Raw genomic sequence first — 20935 nt, 5'->3', positions numbered from 1 at the left:
TCAGCCTCCTCTTGCTGAGGCTGAACAGGTTCAGGTCCTTCAGCCTCTCCTCGTAGGGCCTGTCCTGCTGCCTTCTCACCAAGCGGGTGGCCCTCCTCTGAACCTCTCCAAGCTGGTCACATCCCTTTTGAAGTGCAGCTCCCAGTACTGGACGCAGTACTCCAACTGCAGCCTGACCAAAGTCGCATAGAGGGAGAGTATCTCCTCTTTGGACTGGCTTGAGATGCATCTTTGGATGCATGACAAGGTATGGCTGGCCTTGCTAGCTGTCTGGCATTGGTGGTTCATGTTCATCTTGGAGTCAATAATGACTCCAAGATCCTGTTCTGCCTCTGTGCTTTCAAGAAGGGAACTCCCCATCCTGTATGTATGCTGTGGATTCCTTCTCCCAAGGTGCAGCACCCTGCATTTCTCTACACTGAACCCCATCCTATTCTCATCTGCCCACTTTTGTAGTCTGTCTAAATCTAGTTGCAGCCCCTCTCTCCCTACAAGTGTGTCCACCTCACCCCACATCTTAGTGTCATCAGCAAACTTGGACAGCGTGCTTTCCATCCCCTTGTCCAAGTCACTGATGAAGATGTTAAACAGTGCGGGCCCGAGGACCAAGCCCTGGGGTACCCCACTGCTCACATCTCGCCAGGCTGAGTATAACCCGTTCAGAACTTTCAGATTTAAAACCCCTTCATCAGACTGAAGAAGTCTCTGCAGCTGGTGTGTGCTCTTTCTGGATGGGATGAATAGTAAAGAAGCCAGGGGCTGGGCTGGGCTGGGCTGCATGTAAGCTAGGCAGTCAGTGAAGATGTAAATTGAGGAGTCAGTGGGTGAGACACAGGCAGGATGGTGGGGAGAAGGGAGATGAATGTAGCAGTTAAATAGTGGAGAGGTACCTGGGGAGTCAGATGTCAGGCAGGTTATGTGTCATAAATGCAATGTCTATATTTAGTCTAATATATTTCTTAAAAGTATATTAAACTAAGTATATTAGACAGTAGAAAAACTGTACTATACTTAAAAGAAGTATATTAGAATCTTTGTCTCAGTCCTGTTCTCCAAATGTCATATAACACAATCTGAATTCAAGCACAGTGTGGAGTGATATTTTTTTAAAGACCAGAGGCAAAGGGGACAGCAAGACACTGGTAAAGAGGCCAGATGTTGATATTGTGTCTGATCTGTTCCACCACGAAAGAAGGGCTAACCTGCATATTAATTATTAAAGGACATATTTAGAAGGAGGTGCTTAAAACAAATGTGAGGATGCAGGAGAAAACAAGTTATGAAAGAACTTAGAGTGTTTATAAGTATGAGCAGGAAATGACCAAGCAGAATTCATGTAAGAAAAACCATTAGTATGGCCTAATTGGAGAAAAATAATTTGAAATACAAATTCAAAGCAATGGGAAAATTTGGAAAGCAGTAATATCATATTATTAACTTGTCTGATAATTTAAAATAATTCTATACAGTAGCAAAGCAACCTAGAAGTGATTTTGGACACTTAATGAAGTACCAACATACAGCATGAAAGTAATAGTCTCCCTCTGTCTCTCTCTCAAGTTTTGAGTGCTTGAGAATATTACATTAAATTCTGGATACATAAGTACAAGAAGAGAAAAAAATCTTAGAGGGTGTTTTAGGGTAGTGGGCCAACTTTTTTTTAGAAGTATAAAGGGACTGAGTAAGAGAAAAGATTAAAAGCAATAAATGTGAACAGTGTAACTGAACAGCAACTAAAATACAAGTATGCAAGTAAAAACACCAAAGAGGAAGAAGAATCTCTTATATGCACAAAGACAGGGAGAAGCTTAAAAAGAAAGATGAAAGTGTAGACCAAGTAATAGGAAAGCTTCCTGACAATGAAACCTCTTTCTGCTGTAGAGGATGAAAAACCTCACTGCTCAACACTATATTGGATAAAGAATTTTGAAAAAAATACAGTACAGAGTGATCTTCACAATAAGCTTAAGGACCAACGGACAGACTGAAAAAGATATTCAAATGGCTAATTCTTATTGAAAAATCAATGGGTGTTAGCTTCCTGTCTCACAAAAAGGCCCTCCTAATAGATATCACTGCTAATAATCCAGGAACTGATCTCTAGAGGTGCACCAATACATTGGTCACATATCAGATCGGTACCAATACAAGGGAAATTGATAGCATTGGCAAATCGGCTTTTTTTGACTGATGTGGCCAATAATGTTGCCAGTAAATGCCCTGTGCATGCGCGCAGCCCAACAACGTGGAGAGCAACCTTCAGCTGGTAAGTCTATTGCAGAGGAAGGGGGGGGGGGAGAGGCAGATCGAGGCCCCCCGCAGTGAGGGAGGGAGTGGAGCAGGGGCAGGGGCAGATGCTGCACAGCCAGGGTGAGGTGTAGCATGGAGCGTGAGCAGCCAGGGAGTATGGGGAGGGGGTGTCGGCTTCTGCTGCTATGCCTCCCACCTGTGCAGATCCAGGGACACATGCCCCCCCCATGCATGTAGCAGTGGGAGCCACCCCTCCCCCACCCCAGATGAGTCGCTCACAGCTCGGTCCCACGTCCCGCCCTGCCTGTGCAGTCCCTGCCCCTGCCCCAGCCCCATTCTCTCCCTCATTGCAGGGGCCTCAATCTGCACCTCCTACGCCCCTTCCCTCCCCCACAACAGACTTACCAACTGGAGGCCACTCTCCAAATTGCCAAGCTGTACATTGGCAATTGGATCGGTATCAGCAAATATGTCTCATTAAAAATCAGCCATCGTTATTGGCCCAAAAAATCTCTATCGCTACACCCCTACTGATCTCTTATGTTCATTGCAATTTTTTAAACTAATAATGGTGATTAGGTCATTGGAGAAAAACAGCTGAAAGTCACCAATGTGTTCAAAAGCATTTTGCTCCCATGCACATGACCAAAACAACTAATCTATACATATTATGACTATCATAGGACCTAGCAGAAATATTACAGAACCAAAAAACAAATAAAAAACTGAAGTGCAACTTACTTTTCTCCTCTTATCACCACAATTGAAAACTAACAATTTTTCCAACTTCAGAATAATAAAACAACCAAAATTTATAATATTTAAAAAATCTTTTTTTGTTGGAGAAAAAGTTACATTTAAAATACTCTATTTTTAAATGGAAGCAACAATATAATTAAAATTCACTCACCATACTAATGAAAGCAGGGTTGTTTATCAAGCTTGCCATGTCAAAACTTAATCCAGTTCCTGTCTAAAAACAAATATCTAAACATTATTATACCTGTTACATTCCATTTATCATTTAAAAAGACAGAACATTCACCCACTCCCCAAATTCAGAGCCTACTTACAGGACTGGACATATCTCTTAGCTTCTGTTCTGCTATTTTCAAATTTGACTTGTAAGAGTCATTTGCTGGATCAAGATCCAGTGCTTTTTGGTAACTGGTAATTGCTTCTTCATATTTATTCATTGAGGTCAGAGCCAACCTAATGTGAAACAGAGAAAGCCAATGCAGTATATCAATGAATATCAAAGAATTAATTATACAAACAATTTCTGCTCTAGTTGATTCAAGTGAATGAAAGAAAACAGAATTTTAAAACTGATTTAGATTTTGATCACACAAAAGTTAAGGTAAGTTTGCTTTCAGAATCAACAGGACCAGAATCTAAACATTAATGTATGCTGTTTGATTCCATCCAGTCTTCTTGATCCTGAAGATCATAGAAGCATGGAGAAGGAGGGCTGAAAGATACCTTGCATCCCTATCCAAACCAGCCTATGCAAATCCATTGTCTAGCCTCCTAGCAAAACTACACAATCAACCCTGATATAACACCCAAGTAAAGCAGGGGCACCACAGCAGCTAAAGTCCTGTTTCTGTAAAGGTTGCTAATATATACTCTGAGATCCAAGGAAGAGGGCCACACCTCCCACCTCCCCCCCGCCCCCCAGCTACAGAGGAAGGCAAAAACCCTCATAGTCCATACCAATCTGACCATGGGCTTACTTTTCTTTCTGACCCCCAATATGGCAGTCAGGCTACCCCTGAGCAGAGGGGCAAGACCCTCTAGCCAGGAACCTCTAGGTTTAAGTCACAGTAGGAGTGCTAGCACACCTGATGTACATGACTATTACAAAAGACAATCTATTTGGTCTCAGCAATTTTAGGTCTTCAGCCTTCTGAAGTTGATATCAAAGCTGTCTGTCCTACATCCCAAACCATCAGGACTCTTGCATCCATGGGCAGATGTAGAATTTTGTAAAGCAGGGAGCGGGAGCAACAACCAGTGCTGCAGGGGGGTTGCACCCTCACTCCCAGCTCCTCCAGGCAAGCAGATTAAGCCTCAAAAGCAGCATCAGGGACTTATTTTTAAGTCCCTAAAGCAGGTAGGAATTCCACCCCCACCGCTTTTGGCACCCCCCATCCCTTTCCCTCCATGTTCAGCAGCATGTCCCCTCCCATTTCAACTCCCCTTACCTGCTGTTACCAACTGCACCAGAGACAAGAGGAATTCCAGTCACTCCTGCCTCAACTCCAGCCAGGCTGCATGGATAGCTCCCTGGTGGAGCAGCAGCAGTACTAGCAGCAGTGGAAGGGTATCCCCTCGCTAAAGCCTATTCCCAGGCTGGTAGGGAACACCTGGGAGATTCAGAAGAGGAGTAACTGACCCACCACCGCTACTGCTGCTGTTCTAGGCTGAGCTCAGCTCCCTGTGCAGGCCAGCTGAAGTGGGGCAGATGTGGTTCTGGAGCTACTCACTGTGCCCAGGGTAGCCAGACACAGTGGCTGCAGTGGGTCGGGGAGGAGAAGAATGGGACAGGAAGGGAGGGGAGAGGATGTGCAACTGAGCATGGAAGGGAAGGGAGGGATTCTTATCTGATTTGGAGACTTTAAAAAGTCCTCAGCTGCTGCTCATGCAGCACTGTCTGAAACAGCGGGTGCGACCATGCCACTGCACCCTCTCTGGATCCGCATCTGTTTCAGTCAAGGTCAGGGCAAGTTTATCTCTACTGATCTCAATTTTTCTCAGACAACTTGATTAATGGAATATAAAGAGCACTAGAGAGATTTGAGATTCTATTAATAAGCAAAAGGGGTTTTTTACTAGGAAATTAAGATTTTTTTCTCTACCTGGGTCTTAAAGATGTAGACTTTAATCATTTTGATCTGGCCGTTAACCTGCCTCCAGTTTCCCTCCACTCTCACTGACTGGTATTCACTGACATCCAGGGAAGGTTAAGCTAAAAATGTGAACACACATAAATAATGTAGATCTGAAAAGGTCTAAGTGGGACCAAAACAATCCACTAGTCCCTATGCTTCTACAGAAAGAGACCATAGTTCAGTTTCTCTCAACATGACAACTGTCCAAATCAGGGGTGGGCAGGATGCAGCCTGCCAGGCCATTCTATCCAGCCCTCGGGGCCTCTAAAAAATTTAGAAAATTAATATTTATCTGCCCCTGGCTGCCTGTCATGCAGCCCTTGATGGCTTACCAAAACTCAGTAAGTGGCCCTCTGCCCAAAATAATTGCCCACCCCGGTCCAAATGGATCCAAGGGGCAATGGCCACCATGACAGTTACAAAGCATATTCAACTAGGTCTAAAGTAGCCTCTAGGCCAGGCCTTCAAAGTCTACTAGTTACTGAAATATACTACATGCCTACCTCTATGCAGAGTTGCTTACTCAACTCTAGATTTTATATTAAATTCAGAAAAATAAGCCTGAATAAATTTTCAATCAACATTGTCCAGACCCACTTCCAGAAGGGAAAGTGTTACTTGTTAACCTCCCACTTCCCTTTTATAAAACAACTTAGTGCAGGGGTAGGCAATTATATCGGGCGGAGGGCTGCTTACTGAGTTTTGGCAAGCCATTGAGGGCCGCATGACAGGCATCCAGAAACAGATATATATTAATTTTCTAAATGTTTTAGGGGCCCCATGGGCTGGCTAGAATGGCCTGGCGGGCCGCATCCAGTCCACAGGCCGCATTTTGCCCACCTCTGACTTACTGGTTACAGTATTTACCCAAGTGATGGGATTCCCAGGTTCAATTCTCTTTTCTGTCTAAAGTAACAAATAGTCCTAGATATGTGGTGTGAAGACATACAATTTCTAACTGCACAGATGGTAGAGCACTGTTACAGTTAGAAAACTACAGCACTTTCTTACTTAAGAGATATGTATCCTGGAGACATTTAATAGGCAAAAATGAGTTCTTAATGCTGTTAGCCTAGAAGACCTAGTACTTTGAAACAGATCTGCATTCTTAATTGTACTAAGTTGTACAACAACTGTTTCAACAGCAGATTTTTTATTACTGGTAATTATACAGTAAAAACAGCTCAATTTCCTAGACTGCATTTATAGTGCTGGTAAACTGAAAAATAAACCAAAACAAAAAATATCTGTAAACGAAATTATCTGATATGGAGTTACTGAGAGAGGTCATGTATATAGAGTCTTATGCTGCTAGTATTAGAATTGTTTTCAGAAAACAATTGCACTTTCAGTACCAGCTCTTCAGCTGATATAAATCAGTATCACTCCATTGATTTCAGTAGAACTTCTCTATTTATGCCTTCTGAAGATCTAGCCATTAGTTAGGTAAGTTTTTATGAGCTTACCCCATTCTTCCATATGCTTTGCTGTATTTTGGATCTATTGCTATTGCCCTCTTGCAATCCTTTATTGCTTCATTGTACTTGCTGAGCTTACTTTGAGCAGCAGCCCTGAAACAGGAAAACGTTAGCACTTCAAGAAAATAAAAGTCTGACGATCCAGATTTAGACCCCACACAGCCAAGTTCTTAAAACTACACTAAAACCTTAAGCACATGCATAATTCAATAGGCTTCTCCGTGTCTCTGTAAAGTATCTCGGCTTGCTCAAATCCAATGATCCTGGTCATATGCTTAAAGCAAACATGTGCTTATTATACTTTGCTGGAATAGGCTTTGGAGAATATAGATTCAGATATACAAATACTTTAAAAATTCATAGTAGTGTAAAAACATATTAGAAAATTGTCTAATATTTCCATGTTGGATTGAGTATGGCTATTTTATATCCCAGCTAGATTATGTCTGTAGTGGCTATATATACTCCCAACTAGTTTGCAAAGCCTCATCTTCCCAGGAACCTAAACCTGCAAAAAGTATCCCCATTCTGCTGTAATACTCCAAATGAAGATTCCCTAACATTTCTAAATCTTTGATTTATACCGCACCTTTACACTAGAGTAACTAATTATTTTTATATATCACCTGTGACTTGAGACTAGGCCAGGCCACAGAGATTCACGTTCAAGCTTTCCCCAATGTTTGCAAGGATTCAAAACATTCCAGCTTACGTCTTGTCATAGCTAAAACAGCATACTATATAAAGATTATTTAATTCTGCAAAGTATGCTCTGCTACTTTTCTATTAAAGCTGCCTTACAAAATAAAGACCATTCTTGCTGTGTCCCCTGAATTGGATGCCTTGCCAGAGTTTGATTAAATTAGTTCCATTCCTAATGGATTGTGTTTATTGTCTTTACCTACAAGGCTGCTTAACTGCAGTGTCATGGAATCAAGGATAGTATTTGGCTCTGTGTTTTAATTGAAATGGTGAACTACAACTAAAATATAACGCACTATAGCCATAATATTTGTTACAGTAAAAAACTGTATGCATTTCATTTTGAAGTGCAAACAACAGCCAAAAAAATATAGGCCCTCACTTTGTGTATTATGTTCAGTTCTGATCAACTCATCTCACAAATTTACTAATATAAAAACAAATAAATGTCCATTGATGAAAGAAAAGGTCCTTCTGGTTAAAGAAAAGGTCCCATTTACTACTGATTCTGGATCAAATCTTTTTATAATTTCTATAAAAAATATTTTAAATTGCTTTAAAAAAAAAAAAAACAAAAAAAAAAAACAGGCCAGAGTCTTACCAAAAATATAAAAGTCCACAGTATGCAGTTAATTAAGACAGATACATTTAAAACATATCAATTGATCCCTTTTCAATGTGCATTACCAAACTGATGTCTAATGTAATTATTCTCTGACAAACAGGACATTAACTTTACCTTATTTTTTGATCTAGTTTACAACTTTCTCCTTAAAATTTCAAGTTTAGCATTTCGTACCTGTTGCAGTAATAGACTGCATTATTTGGATCCAGTTCTATGGCCCGTGTATAACAATCCACTGCAGCACCATAATTTTCTTCTTTCATGTGATTATTACCTGAAATAAATTATAATCTTTTAAGTAAACTGTGAAAATAAATTGATACATCGAAAAGATAAAGACATAGCTTAACAGCTATACTACACTACTTGATAAAGTAATCATGACTGTGGCATCTTCTGCAATTTATTTTCAGAACAAGATTTTGTATTATAACATGGAACAGAAAAGTATACTTTTTCGACACTTTTGCTCTATAACGTAGCATGACACAAAATGCTGAGCATTCTACCTTCATTTCATGAATTTACATACTTACCAGACAATTCCCTGGTATTAAGCAGAGACCAGTTTTTTAGTAGTTGGTCCAATGAGCTGTACAATAAAAACAGATCAAGTACAATTCTGGACTGTTCATTCAGACTATTCCAACAGGCCCCATAACAATGTGCTGCATGCTCTCTTGATTTTAAATACCCATAATTTGTCTATCCTGTAAGCATCAACTAAGAAGCTGAAAATAAGAACAACAAAGCTGGACATGCAAACCCACAATCCTACGCAGCTCTCCAGTAGCTCATTCACAGAAACACTGAAAAAAAACCACATAGCAGTGGCAACATAAGATTACTAGAGGTAATTTTCTTAGCACAGAAGTTGGTCAAACTGAATATCAGAAAGTTGGTCAATTCTGAATATCAATTCAAAAGCTGGTCAATTCTGAATATCAGAACTTCCTAAAGAACAGAGACTTTGAGAGTTTCATTCCCAAGTGAAACAAAACTAGAAATTTAGAAATTTCCTATAGAAGAAAATTATGAAAAATAAACTGTTGCTTGGGGGGGGGGGGGGGAGAGAAAAAAAAAATCAAACTATTTTGGTTACCTTCCCTGCTTCCTCCCCCACAAAAAATGGGGCAGTCCAGGGAGTCCTGTCAAAGAGGAAGGGATGCTGTCAGCTCCAGGACCAACATGACAACAAAAGCTCCCAGGCTGTCCCAGCTATGCTGCAGGGAGCCTTGAAGGCCAAGTCTGCATGGTGCAGTTGCTCCAGAGCCTGCAACCCCCAGTACCCTGGCACGTTTCAGCTGCACTGTCTTTGTTTTGACAAAACACTCAGCTCTAATGAAGAGATTTTTAGACCAAAATGATATTGCTAGAAAATTCTCAGTCACATCTCTCAGCATCAGCATAGTTGATGCATCACTAGTCATCTCGGGACCTTTTAGGAGACTAGAAATGCTGTGTAGCCATGAAAAGGAAAGCACTGGAGTAGGATCACAAAAATGAAATGGAAGTAGTATACTTGTATGAAAGTTGGGATTCCACAAGCTCCCACCCATTAGGAAAGGAAAAAGGTCAGATTCCACATGAAAAGACATACAAAACTGAAGAGCTTGGAAAACTGACTGTGGCAATCAAAGGAAAAACAAAAACGACTGTGGAAAAAGGATTGCCCCACAAAGGGCAGAGGCAACGATGATCCGACACAGCTCCAGAAGCTATTGAGCTCTCTGAAGAAAACCTTCCATCTTAACCACTGGGTAGTGAAGGGACCAACAACCACAGTATATTTTTAGCTCTGTAACCTTATTATGTATAAGAATTGTTTGACAAATTAGCAAGTTCGCATCCATCTTGGAAGGAATGTACATATCTGACATATTCAGATGAGTATAACTGGGAGCAGAGCTTAGTAAAGGTAACTAAGAGACAGTATATGAATGTGGGCCATAATGTCTATAAAATGAGTGACAGACTTAACTGAAAAGTAGCTCACACTTCTCCATTAGACAGATCAGTCATCCCCCAAAGCTGAGGGGAAAGCAGTGGTGGTTCAACATGTTGCTGTAAACGTAATAACTGCATGGGCAGAAGGTAAGCAATTCCACACAGTGCAGCAGGCCAGCTCTGACAGAGAGACACTGTACAGTGAGCAATTCCAGTCTTGGACATTGACAGGAAATGCCAATTGTATTTTTGTAGTTAATATTTTCACTATCAATGAAAAATGACAATATTCTTATTACCACAGGTAACATGTCATCAGTGAAGTTCTCAGTTATGTAACAGACCTCAACTAGGAGTAGTAATATATGAGAGGTAAGTGAAAGGCAAAATAAAGTTCTATGCTCTCTGTTTATGCATCTAATGTAACAATGTTCATCTCTTATTTTTAACAAGAGTCTCAGTCTATGCACCATTTTTTTTGGCTTAATCCAAGTGTCTGTAAATGTAAATCATAAGTAATAAGACACATGCAAGTTTGCTCCATGCAATACAAAAAGCCTAGCTGTTATCAGCTGAGGAGAGACGGAATTTGTGTAAATGTATCATATCAAGGCCCTTTAAAACTGGAATCTCTGCTTCTGCTCTGAAGACAAGATGGTTTGACATATAGCTAAACTCACAGCTGGGATAAGTGAGTGCCAGACTTGCTTCCCTCAACTTTGACCTTGACTCAAAGCATGTAGGCGCCCAGCCAGAGGTGCAAGTTCTTTCTGAGGATATAAAGTTTGGGATTTTGCACTAGAGAAAAGTAACAATGACACTTTATTTCAGTGCCAGAAAACATCCTTTAAGAAAAAGAACTTTAGGGATGAATTTTGTCTCCTGGGACTGAAGCACTAATTATTTAATACTTAGTATTGTCCACATACTTTAATTAAGGTCAAGTCTACCCTAATTATTTTATAAACCCATACACAGTTCCATCTCCAATGGAATTACAAACTAATAAATCAAGTAATAAGAAGTGGGGGAAAAGAGAGATAATTAAAAATATATTATTTTTGTCATTTCAAATATTAAAAATTACTGAGGGAAAATAAAGTGTCATCTATCTTCATTTTTTCCTGTCATAATTGGCATCAGAACAAAAGAGGGAGCTGAGGAGAGGGTCAGTAGTCTGATGGACGAGTTCAAGCTATCCCATGCATAAAGGGTCGTGTGGAAGAAGGCCTGGAGATAGTTGTACGAGAAGGTACACAAAACTGGTGGTTGAGCTGGAGGACAGGAGGCAAGGAAAGCTGACATGAAAAGATCAGGAAAGGGTAGAATTGTGAAAGGCCTTCAACAGGGTTACCAACCCAAGACATTTTTTTTGCTGACAATTTGCAAACCTTTTACCAACAGTCAAACATTCTTCCTGACAAATATTTTTACTAACACACATTTTACATAATGTAAATGTAACACTTCTGCCAAGCCATGGACAGCAGTACCAAGGGCCTCATTCAAATGTAGGGGTTTAACACCAACTTTCTAAATCTGACTCAGGCCTCCATCCAGAAGCCTGAGAGAACAAATTTTACCTGGGTGTTCTAAAGTGAACAAGCTTCCTTGCTAACAAGCACTGCTCAACTAAAACAGGGTTTATTAGAGGGAAAAATGGGATAAACATGCAAACTGAAAGAAACCCTTAACTATTAAACATTAAGTGAAACCCAAACAGTTAATAACCTCAGTCACTAGCAAACCAACCAAAGTCAGCTACCACCTACCCCAGCTGACTAGGAAGAAAAACACACCTACAGCTACCATCCTGGTGCTATACCACCTATGCCAGCCAAAAGTGACCCCCTGAACAATAAGACCGTGGGCCACAAACAGTAAAACAGGTACAAGTAGCCCCCAAATGTTTGAACTTTGCATTCTAATATGGGTATGTGTCATGGGCCCTAACATGCAGCCCAGCCAGGACTAATTGCCCAGTTGGTTAAAATGGCCAGAGGCTATAGAGCTCACTGGTCACCAACCAGTCGATCTCACTCGACTGATTGATTGTGGAGCCTCTGGCAGTCAATCTCAGTCTGTCAGAGGCTCCATGATCAGGAGCAGTAGGACACACGTGGCTGGCCTGAGCCACACCCCCTGCCGCTCAGGCCAGGCAAGTGGGTCCAAGCCCAGGTGACTTGTCGGGGGGGGGGGGGGGGGGGGGCGCACGCAAGGGCAGTAGATCCTGGGGTGCCCTTTACTTACAAAAAGTGATCTTTACCCTAAAAGGTTGGAGACCACTGCTCTAACTGGTAGCCCCATCCGGGCTGATGAACCAGCTGGCCACTGGCAAGGCTTCCTGATTGGCTGCTGGGGAAAGCAGCTTCCCCATTCAAGTCCACCTCTGGCAGCAGACTGCAGGCCAGCCAACAGTTCTGCCTCAAAATCTATGGTGGTAGGCCTCACTGGATCCTGTGTTCTTGGGTCTCTGACTCCTGAGGTTGCTTGGCTGTTTCTGGACTCTGGCTGTTTGGAAATTCCCCTTGGTTTTGGTAACAGAATCTCTGACTCTAGAACCCCGATTCAGCCTGTGACTTGGACTCTGCTCTTGGGATTCCCCCTTGGTTTGGATAGCTTGGACTCCACGTCTGGCTTTGGCCCTCCTCCAGTGGTTTAACCACTATACCAGAATGCCTGTGACCTAGTCTTTATAGTATGCCTCCGTGTATGAAGCAGATTGCCTGGGGCCATGCATCTCTGCCTATTTTTGAAATGAGCAGCTGTTACCGGCAGGTGAAAACTGACAGGATGCAGCTCCAGCACATGGCTAGGAGCGGGGGAAGGACAGAGGCTCCCATAGGCCACAAAGCCCTGATATAGAACTCCCTGTAAGGCACTAACCTGCACTCCTACTTGGACACAATGTGCTGCTTCTCTGTTCTATATGTCCATCAACATTTGCAACCAGCCTCAATCCAATGTTGGATCTTCAATCAAGCTCAGTTGTTTGTTTGCTTTTACTGATTTTTTTTTTTTTTTTTTTTTTTTTTTTTTTTTTTTTTTTTACACATGACAAGCACTTTTACCTTTATTTTTAGGGGCAGTTGATAACCCTAGCCCTGAAGACAAGGGCATGAGAATTAAATTTGGTTGGGGGGGCGGGGAGGGGGGCACAACAACAGATGCTTTTAAGGCACTTCCAACCATCTCAATGACTCCAACATCCATTCTGTTATTTCAGATAAACTAGTTATCTGTAAGTGAGGCTACCCATTGATCTGGAATGGATGCTGCTACAGAGCCCCATCCTAGGAGGCCCAATGACTGCAGGTGGTTGGTAAAGTGAAACACCTTTGTCAGTGCTACCATATTAAGCATTTCCAATTAATTTCCACTTGGGACCTAACCAGGTTTGAACTCATATCTATATAAGTGAAAGGTTAATGACCCACTTCATCACCTACCAAAGCTTGTTTTAAGTATACCTTGTAAGGCCAGCAGTTGAAAACATTATTCCTTGTCATCTGCAACAGCTGCAGCTAACCATTTAAAATAATAGAGAAACCTTAAGCTCATTTTGAAAACTAGCCAGGTTTTTTACCCATTTTATTATACTGAATATTTTCCCAGAGAGATTTCCTCTTTCCAAATGTGAAAACATATAAATTAGAGTTTTATATGGAAAAATAAACATCCAGACATCAAAATGCTTATTCAAAATATAGTACAAAGCATTCAGCCAACATGTTCTGCATATTTGTTACTGGTGTTAGCCTTTTCTCACTTTCAGTACTAGAGCCTATCAAATACCTATCAAATTATGGTTTTAAATTAGACTAGTGCAAAAGAACCTTGACATGGATTTTTTTAAAGAGGTAAACACTTTATGTGGGGAAGTAATTATTTTACCATGATTTTTCTCATCATTGTAAAACTTTGTTTTATATAATAGGGGAAACATCCCAACTTAATTAATTCAATGAAAGCTTTGCTATTGACTTCAATAGGGCCAATATGTTACCCAGTATCTTTTATACTCAAACTGTCATATAACCCATAACATAATACGTAGCAGCAGTTGGCAACCTTTCCTGGTGGTGTAGGCTGGTATCATTTAGCACAAGTTCAAGGAGGGTCAGTACTTGGACCCAGCCACTGCCACTGTTGCTTCTCCCTGCCACCCAGAGACAGCATGGTCAAAGCTCCTGGCCACCTGCCAACAATGCACGCAGCATAAGAAAAGTCCCCCAGCTGATGAACATCACTGAAGCCCCCTACTGTTGAAGCCCCCACCTCTGCAGGCCAGATCCAGCCCACAGGCCATAGGCTGAACTGAACTGGCAAACACTGGAAGCTGTAATGTGTTCAAAATCCAGTAATTGATAAGAATCTCTGTTACTAAGGTATGAAATGTTAATCATGTCTTTATGATTACAAGGTCATAACCGAAAAAAGCCCAAGTTTGTGTGGGAGTTGTGTGGCCCAGATGCAAAACAGCTTCCAACAGTACTATGCCAACACATTTATGACTTGAACCCCCCCCCCCACCAAAGCCCCCCAAAAAACAAAACAAAGTAAAAACAACAGCAAGAAACAGTTACTCCTTTATTAGTTGCATACCTTCATCCTTCAGCTGGTCAGCCTTTTCAACATCTTCTGGCAAAGGGTCTGAGAGAGGCAGCAAGTCATTCTGTACACATTAAAAAGAGAGAATGTCAGATTCAAGGGTAGGCCCCATTACAATATGACCAGTGACCATCCTTCTGGGGAAAGGTACAAATTTTTTTTTTTTTTTAGAGATTCCACCATTCTTCCTTAAGCTGGTAAATAATCATTTTAGTACATTCAAAGATAAGGTGGTTCTCTCCTTGTCAGAGTCCCACATCTATCCTGTTTTCCTGCCTTTAATGGGAATTTTACTTTCTATTTGGTTTTCACATTGTTTTGATTTGTAAAGCACTTTAAGATTCCATACTGCATTCACAACCTTAGATCAGTTAATGGGAAAGAACCTCAGGAAAACACAGGACTATTTTTCTTATGCCTCTTATTCTTATTTTCTTCTTCCTTAATTGTTTTAAGGAAAAATAATTATTTCCTCTGCACATTCTTCCTATATTTGACATTTTCATAAATTTTAATAGTTTGAACTTTGAAAGCAGATTTTAGGCCCAATTTGTATAGACTTCACAGGGCACGCCTTAAAAATGAGACTAGATTTTCTCCATAGCAAATCAAGTCACAAGGACCACACAATTCAAGCAATTTAGAAAAGACAGCCTCAGGAACTGTTAAATGTCTGAATGTCACTCAGGGAAAGTAGCTTTCATGTTAGAATGAGATCTCTTCTTTTTTAGTAACACATTACAACACGCAGTTGTACTTTCACTAACAAATTATTTCCTGTCAGAGTCCTAAAACTATCCTGTTTTCCTGCCTTGCATGGGAATTTCACTTGATCATTTCTTTCAGGTTTCTACATTGTTTTGACCTATATAGCACTTTAAGAGTCCATACACATTCACAACCTTAATCAGCTAACAAAAAAGTAACTCAGGAAGATTAAATTAAATTCTTACCTTGTGAAAAGAATTTGTGAACATCTCTATCAAATGCTGAGGTGCTGCAAGATGAGTATCTTCTAGGCTAATCTTAAAAACGGTCTCCAAACACTGAATCGCAACTGAAAAGAGATGACAGCATTATTATAAATCACAAAGTTTTCAACACAAAAATATAAATACAAGTAGTGTAATTAAAAGTATGAATCACTCTTGCCATCTTAGTTATCTTGTTAAGCCTATTTTTAAATTAAAAAAAAAAAAAGTCAAACAGTTATTTGAACCAGGTCTTTAGTAAAAAGAAAAAACAAAACAAAAAAAAATCAAAAGCCTTCCTTCTTTAACTGTCTCTCTTGTGGGCAAGAGTAGCAGATGATGCATAATGTCTATACCAATGCTTCTCAATCTTTGTAGACTTGCACACTTCCATAATTTTTGTGAATTGAGCAGCTCCCCATTTGAGAGACTAATTGATTTATTATAGTGCTTACCTCCCTGCAGAGGGGGCAGGAAGTAGAATCAGAAAAGTGGCCAGGTAGGGTCCAGCCTGAGCCTGTGTCCTATTTGCTTATCTCTTCACACCTGTGGCACCCTGGCTGAGAATCAGTGGTCTATAACAGGGGGTCAAGCAACCTATGGCCCACAGGTCAGATAAGGCCAACAAAACCCTTGGATCCAGCCAGGGACGTGGAGCATCAGCTAAGGGCTTTCTCACAATGCCACCACAGGGACAAGTGTCAGGTGTGGATGCTCTCTCCAGGCTGTCATGGGGACAAGTGGCAGTAGTGGCTGGGTCCTAGCTCATGCCCACTTCTGACATGGGTCACTCTGACCTGCAACCATAAAAGTTTGCCTACCCATAACCTACACCCATTTCTCTTACCACACTTAATTCCTTACCTAATCAAACTGAATTTCTTTTAATGCTCACTTGCTTTTGATTTTTTTTTTTCATTTTTAACATAGAGGGATTAAGTAAATTAAAATAAATAAGAAAGACTAAGGTATGCAGTAGCCATATTACTTGGCAATACAAAACAAAGCCATACAGAAAAACCTAGGTATTTCTATATTTAGCATTAAAGGGTTCATATTTATCAGATGACAAGCCAAATGACAAAGGACAAGCCAAATCTAAAATGAAAATATTTAAGTAATCCTTACTGTTTTCAAATGTATACATTTTATATTACAAACCAAAGACCTGCTGACAAATAAGCTACTTCATTAGTCACAGGCTTGTATCCTGCACAGAAAACTGCCTGCAAAGTCCATTTGTTCACATAATGTCCCATTGATGGTCCATATAAGGATCCAAAGAAGTGATTGGAGGAAGGAAGGAAGGAACCTGAAGATACTTAAGAACACTTGGAATTTATTCATGCAAACCATTCCAACAAAGTCACTAGAATTGCACATAGAATTGAAGTCCCCAAAATGTGTAAGTATTTGTACATATGTTAGAGAGGGAGTTTAATTATTTTATTTTAAGAAATAAAGGGGACCATCAAGCCAATTATTTCAGACTTCAATTACAATCTTTTGAGGTGAAAGAAAAATACATTATCCCACTGAATTTCAACGTAGTTCATCCTCTGTGGAAAACCAACAAAATTCAATTAACAAATACAATGAAATGTGTTAATATTAGTGTTGTAATGTCTGAGGAATCAACAAAATTTGGTATCCAGTTTCTCCTAAGAACTTACTAGAAAGCATTTCCCATCACACATTTAAAAATCAAGGTTTCCTCTATCCATCATACTTATTTTTAATACCCAAACTTTCCCTGTTTTGAATACTTCAACTCATGTTCCATTCTTTCAGGAACAGAAGCCACACTGCAAAACAGATCTTTACAGTTTCATTTTTCATTTTCTGACATTTTGGCAGAAAGATATTAAGTCTATAGTTCCCAACTCCTTGTATTTTATTAATCTTTTTTGAAGGAACGATTTCTGGAAAGTGTAACAAAGATCAAATTATGATTCAACAAAAAATCCTTAGAGATCATAACAGAATTTGTAATACCAGACTACATTTCCATGGTAGATATAATTGGTTCTTATAGCAGTTCCCACATTTCCCATTTAATTGAAAAACTGAACACAGTCTGAATATTTCTAATTCCTTTACACAAGTTTAGCAAAAGTAAGTACTCTTATGGGACAAATCAGTAAAAAAGAATTATAGTATTTCACAAGATAAGTCTCATGCTGCTGCATAAATGGTGGGCAAAACAGATGACTACAAAAAAAGTAAACAAAATCAAAGAAGCAGCATCTTCAAGGTGGGAGACACTGATCACCTGACAATGTACTGTAAATATGTTCTTCTAATGTACAAAAACAATTATGGTGAAATCCTGGTTCCATGAAATCAGTGGGCCAAGATGCAACTATGTACAGTACAAGTAGTTTGTTTTTAAATCTAGAGCAGGTGGCTGCTTATTCCTTTTCCTATTGCCGAATGGTAGGCATCTACCGATTGCCATAAGCTGAAATTTGCCCCAGTGCAGAATGTCAGGCAAGGCTTGTCATACCATATAAGCCATTACTGAAGTACTGATTCTTGAGGGTGCCATGTCATTTTGGGTTGCCTTGAGCCCCTTTCAAGGGTGCTGTGGAATGCCACATAATGTTAGCACTGTTAGGTTTGCAAACAGGATTTGCACAATAAACCCAGAGACTTCAAAAAGAAATCCACAGTTATGGCATTTCTGAGTTATTTGTAACAGAAGAGCTACTGTTATTTTTCTGTAGTCAAAAAGAGTAAAAACTATGAGTTGACATTTCCAGAGGTGCCTTGAATCTAAAAAGATTGAGGACCACTGCCTTAGGCATCAGGATGAGTTTCTCTAAGGCCAGAGCAGCACCTGAATCAGTGTGCTGGGAAAACCTACCAGTGTCAGACACTGCTTGTACCACTGTGCACTGTACAAGATGTCTGCACTTCAATCCCAGGTGGTCTGGTGTTAACGACCACCAATGAAAGGCTGCAATGACCAGAAAAGCAATGGCAGCTGTAACAATGTGTAAAACTGTACGGCAGAAGGTCTACTAATCAGCCTGGAGACTAAAGAATCCACTACAGGGGGCTGCACTGGATACAGGGACCTTGGATTATGGATCCAGGCCACCTTCCAACTAATCTCTCTGATCAGATGTCAGAGTCCCCGGTAAGGGCACTGCTTGCTTAGGACCACTGCAGCATTGTCTGGTCTCCAAGTGTGCCGACGCCTCTCATCCCAAGATCAGCCCAGGCAAGGCTTCTACAGCAGGACAGAGCCCTAGCTCCTTCTCACCATGAACCTGTGGCCTTTAGTCCCTCACCCTTTCCCTATGCAGGAAGAACACAGATTTGTAATAAGGACCATAGCAGCAATGAAGCAGAGGCAGCAGTGACTTCCAGCTACTACCAAACTGCTGGCATGGCTATAGAGCTGCAGCAACAGCTTTTATTTTTTTCCCCCCATGCCTCTCTCCACCAGTAAATCAGAGCTCAGGGCTGCTGCTCCAGTTGTTCCATCTTAGCTATGGTGCTTGAGAGAACAGGTGCAGCCTGAAGTTCCAAGTAGCAAACAGACAGTTCCACTTCAATAAAGGCATTTACTGGGAAAAGGCAACCCAGCCAGAGGTTCTCTCACCTTTCCAAAGGGTTATGCAGTTCCTCTGCCCTCAATCCAGCCCACATAGCCCAGTTCATCCCCACCAAAATTGCTTTGGTTTTTTTTTGGTTTTTTTTTCAACCTGCCCAATGTCTGAAGCCCCAAAGCTACTGCACTGCTCTATGTCTCCTAACCCTCTCCTTCAGACCCTTCTTTCCATTACTACTGTGTCTATTGTCATATTTATTTCCCCCCTCCTGTGTACGCCCCCTGAGAGTTATTGAAAAACTATTCAAGTCCTTGTTGATGGACGTGTCTTTTGTGAAGTAGGCCAGAAACTCTGGCTTCACTGTCTTTAAAACCCATTCTTTTCCCCTGTATAAGTTAGTTAAGAGCAAAGAGACAGTAGTAATGGACACGGTTAATACGAAAATATTACAATAAACCCTGTAGTCCATCACAACAGATTGTAAATTTCACCCTTTATAAAACTGCCCCTTACCACTGGAATGAACTTCACTTACCGCCTAAAACGGTCTGCAGTTAGGATGCAGGTTATCTATAGAAATGTTTTTTGAAAAGCACATGGTACTTCTATTTCGAGAAAGTCTCTCAATGGTGGATTTCCCCCCACCTATGGTTTAAATTGAGTTGGGGGAGTGTTTTTGCTTTACAGTCTCATCTGCAAGGTACATAACATACCCACAGAAAGCATACACACAATTTTTTCCTCACTTAGGCATGCATTTGACTTCATTAAGACCTATTCCCACATTCTTGGGCAAGATTTGGTTCAAAATTGATGTAACTTGAGTCAAAATTTACTTCTGTAGTGAAAAAAGGGACAGCTATTCAGATTAGATTGGATCAGATGCTGTACACTGTATAATGAAGCATATGGTACCATATTTCTGTCAGCATACTTTACTAAAATTAGGATTTCATGTCTCTATTAAGACCACTCAATTGTGAAAGTGCTTGGTTTGAAATTTGATAATTTACATGTCATTAGAAGTATTGTAATCCCTACTTGTTCATAAAAAAATACGTAAATTGCTGGTTCATTTGTGTCTCACAAACTATAACCAAAATACATATCAAATAATCAGTTAACCCTTCTTGGCTACTAAGCAGCAAAATGTATAAACCTTATTATAAATTAAAAATAAAATTATGGAGGAGAAAAAGATATATATATATATTTTTTTTGTATTTATTTATTTATTTTGGAAATACAAATAAGTCATTTTCTTGGCATCACCTGAAAAAAGGTCCTCCTAAGACATTGGTATATTTTTAATTTACATAGTTACTTAATAATTATCAAATGTACTGAATATTTTGAATATTGCTGTTTATCTAAATCTTTCAACATGTTTTGGAAACAAGCTGAACAAAATATTTTCTATCTGCAAAAGTAATAATATTATTACAGAACCCATTCAGCAGAAATCATGCTCAAGAAGTTGTTTATGCATAAAAGAAATTTGTGGTTGGATTATATGTTTAAATGTGGTTTATGCACAGAACTATTAAATCAAATTCTAATACTGTGTAAAGAGTCAGCATGGAAGGGTTATACCAGTCACAACCTGCAGACTTTCAGAGCCCTTTAAGAAGACAAAAGATACTTGTCCAGAGTCCTCACCACTGTGTGGTATTTGGAATCACTGTTAACTGCCTTCTGCATTGTTACTTCTCTTATAACCCAATAATAGTTGCCAAAGATATAAATAGTGCTCAGCAAACTCATTCATAAGGTAACTTAAACCTTCCTTTACATAGTACATGAAACTCCAGGTAATATTAACAATACCCCTGTTCTACAGCTGATCATTCTTACCCCTGTTGCTTGCCACTGTTTTTCTTCAGTGCTTTTTTAAAGG

At 40.2% G+C, this 20935-nt stretch overlaps 1 protein-coding gene across 3 annotated transcripts in view; it reads right to left on the bottom strand.

The window, feature by feature from the left end:
• SGTB (small glutamine rich tetratricopeptide repeat co-chaperone beta) overlaps positions 1–20935 on the bottom strand; it is a 73080-nt gene that overhangs the window by 49618 nt on the left and 2527 nt on the right. For all 3 annotated transcript variants that reach the window (XM_006259066.4, XM_059725134.1, XM_059725133.1), the window contains 6 exons: positions 15461–15564; positions 14502–14571; positions 8124–8223; positions 6611–6715; positions 3324–3462; positions 3161–3223 (listed from right to left, as the gene is read on the bottom strand). In XM_006259066.4, the coding sequence (XP_006259128.1) occupies positions 3161–3223; positions 3324–3462; positions 6611–6715; positions 8124–8223; positions 14502–14571; positions 15461–15564 (581 nt within the window). The remainder of the gene's footprint in view (positions 1–3160; positions 3224–3323; positions 3463–6610; positions 6716–8123; positions 8224–14501; positions 14572–15460; positions 15565–20935) is intronic.

The sequence above is a fragment of the Alligator mississippiensis genome, chromosome 3 (assembly GCF_030867095.1).
Source record: "Alligator mississippiensis isolate rAllMis1 chromosome 3, rAllMis1, whole genome shotgun sequence".
Taxonomy (NCBI): Eukaryota; Metazoa; Chordata; order Crocodylia; family Alligatoridae; genus Alligator; species Alligator mississippiensis.
The sequence above is the reverse complement of the archived record's forward strand: the minus strand, read 5'-3'. Positions and strand labels throughout refer to the sequence as shown.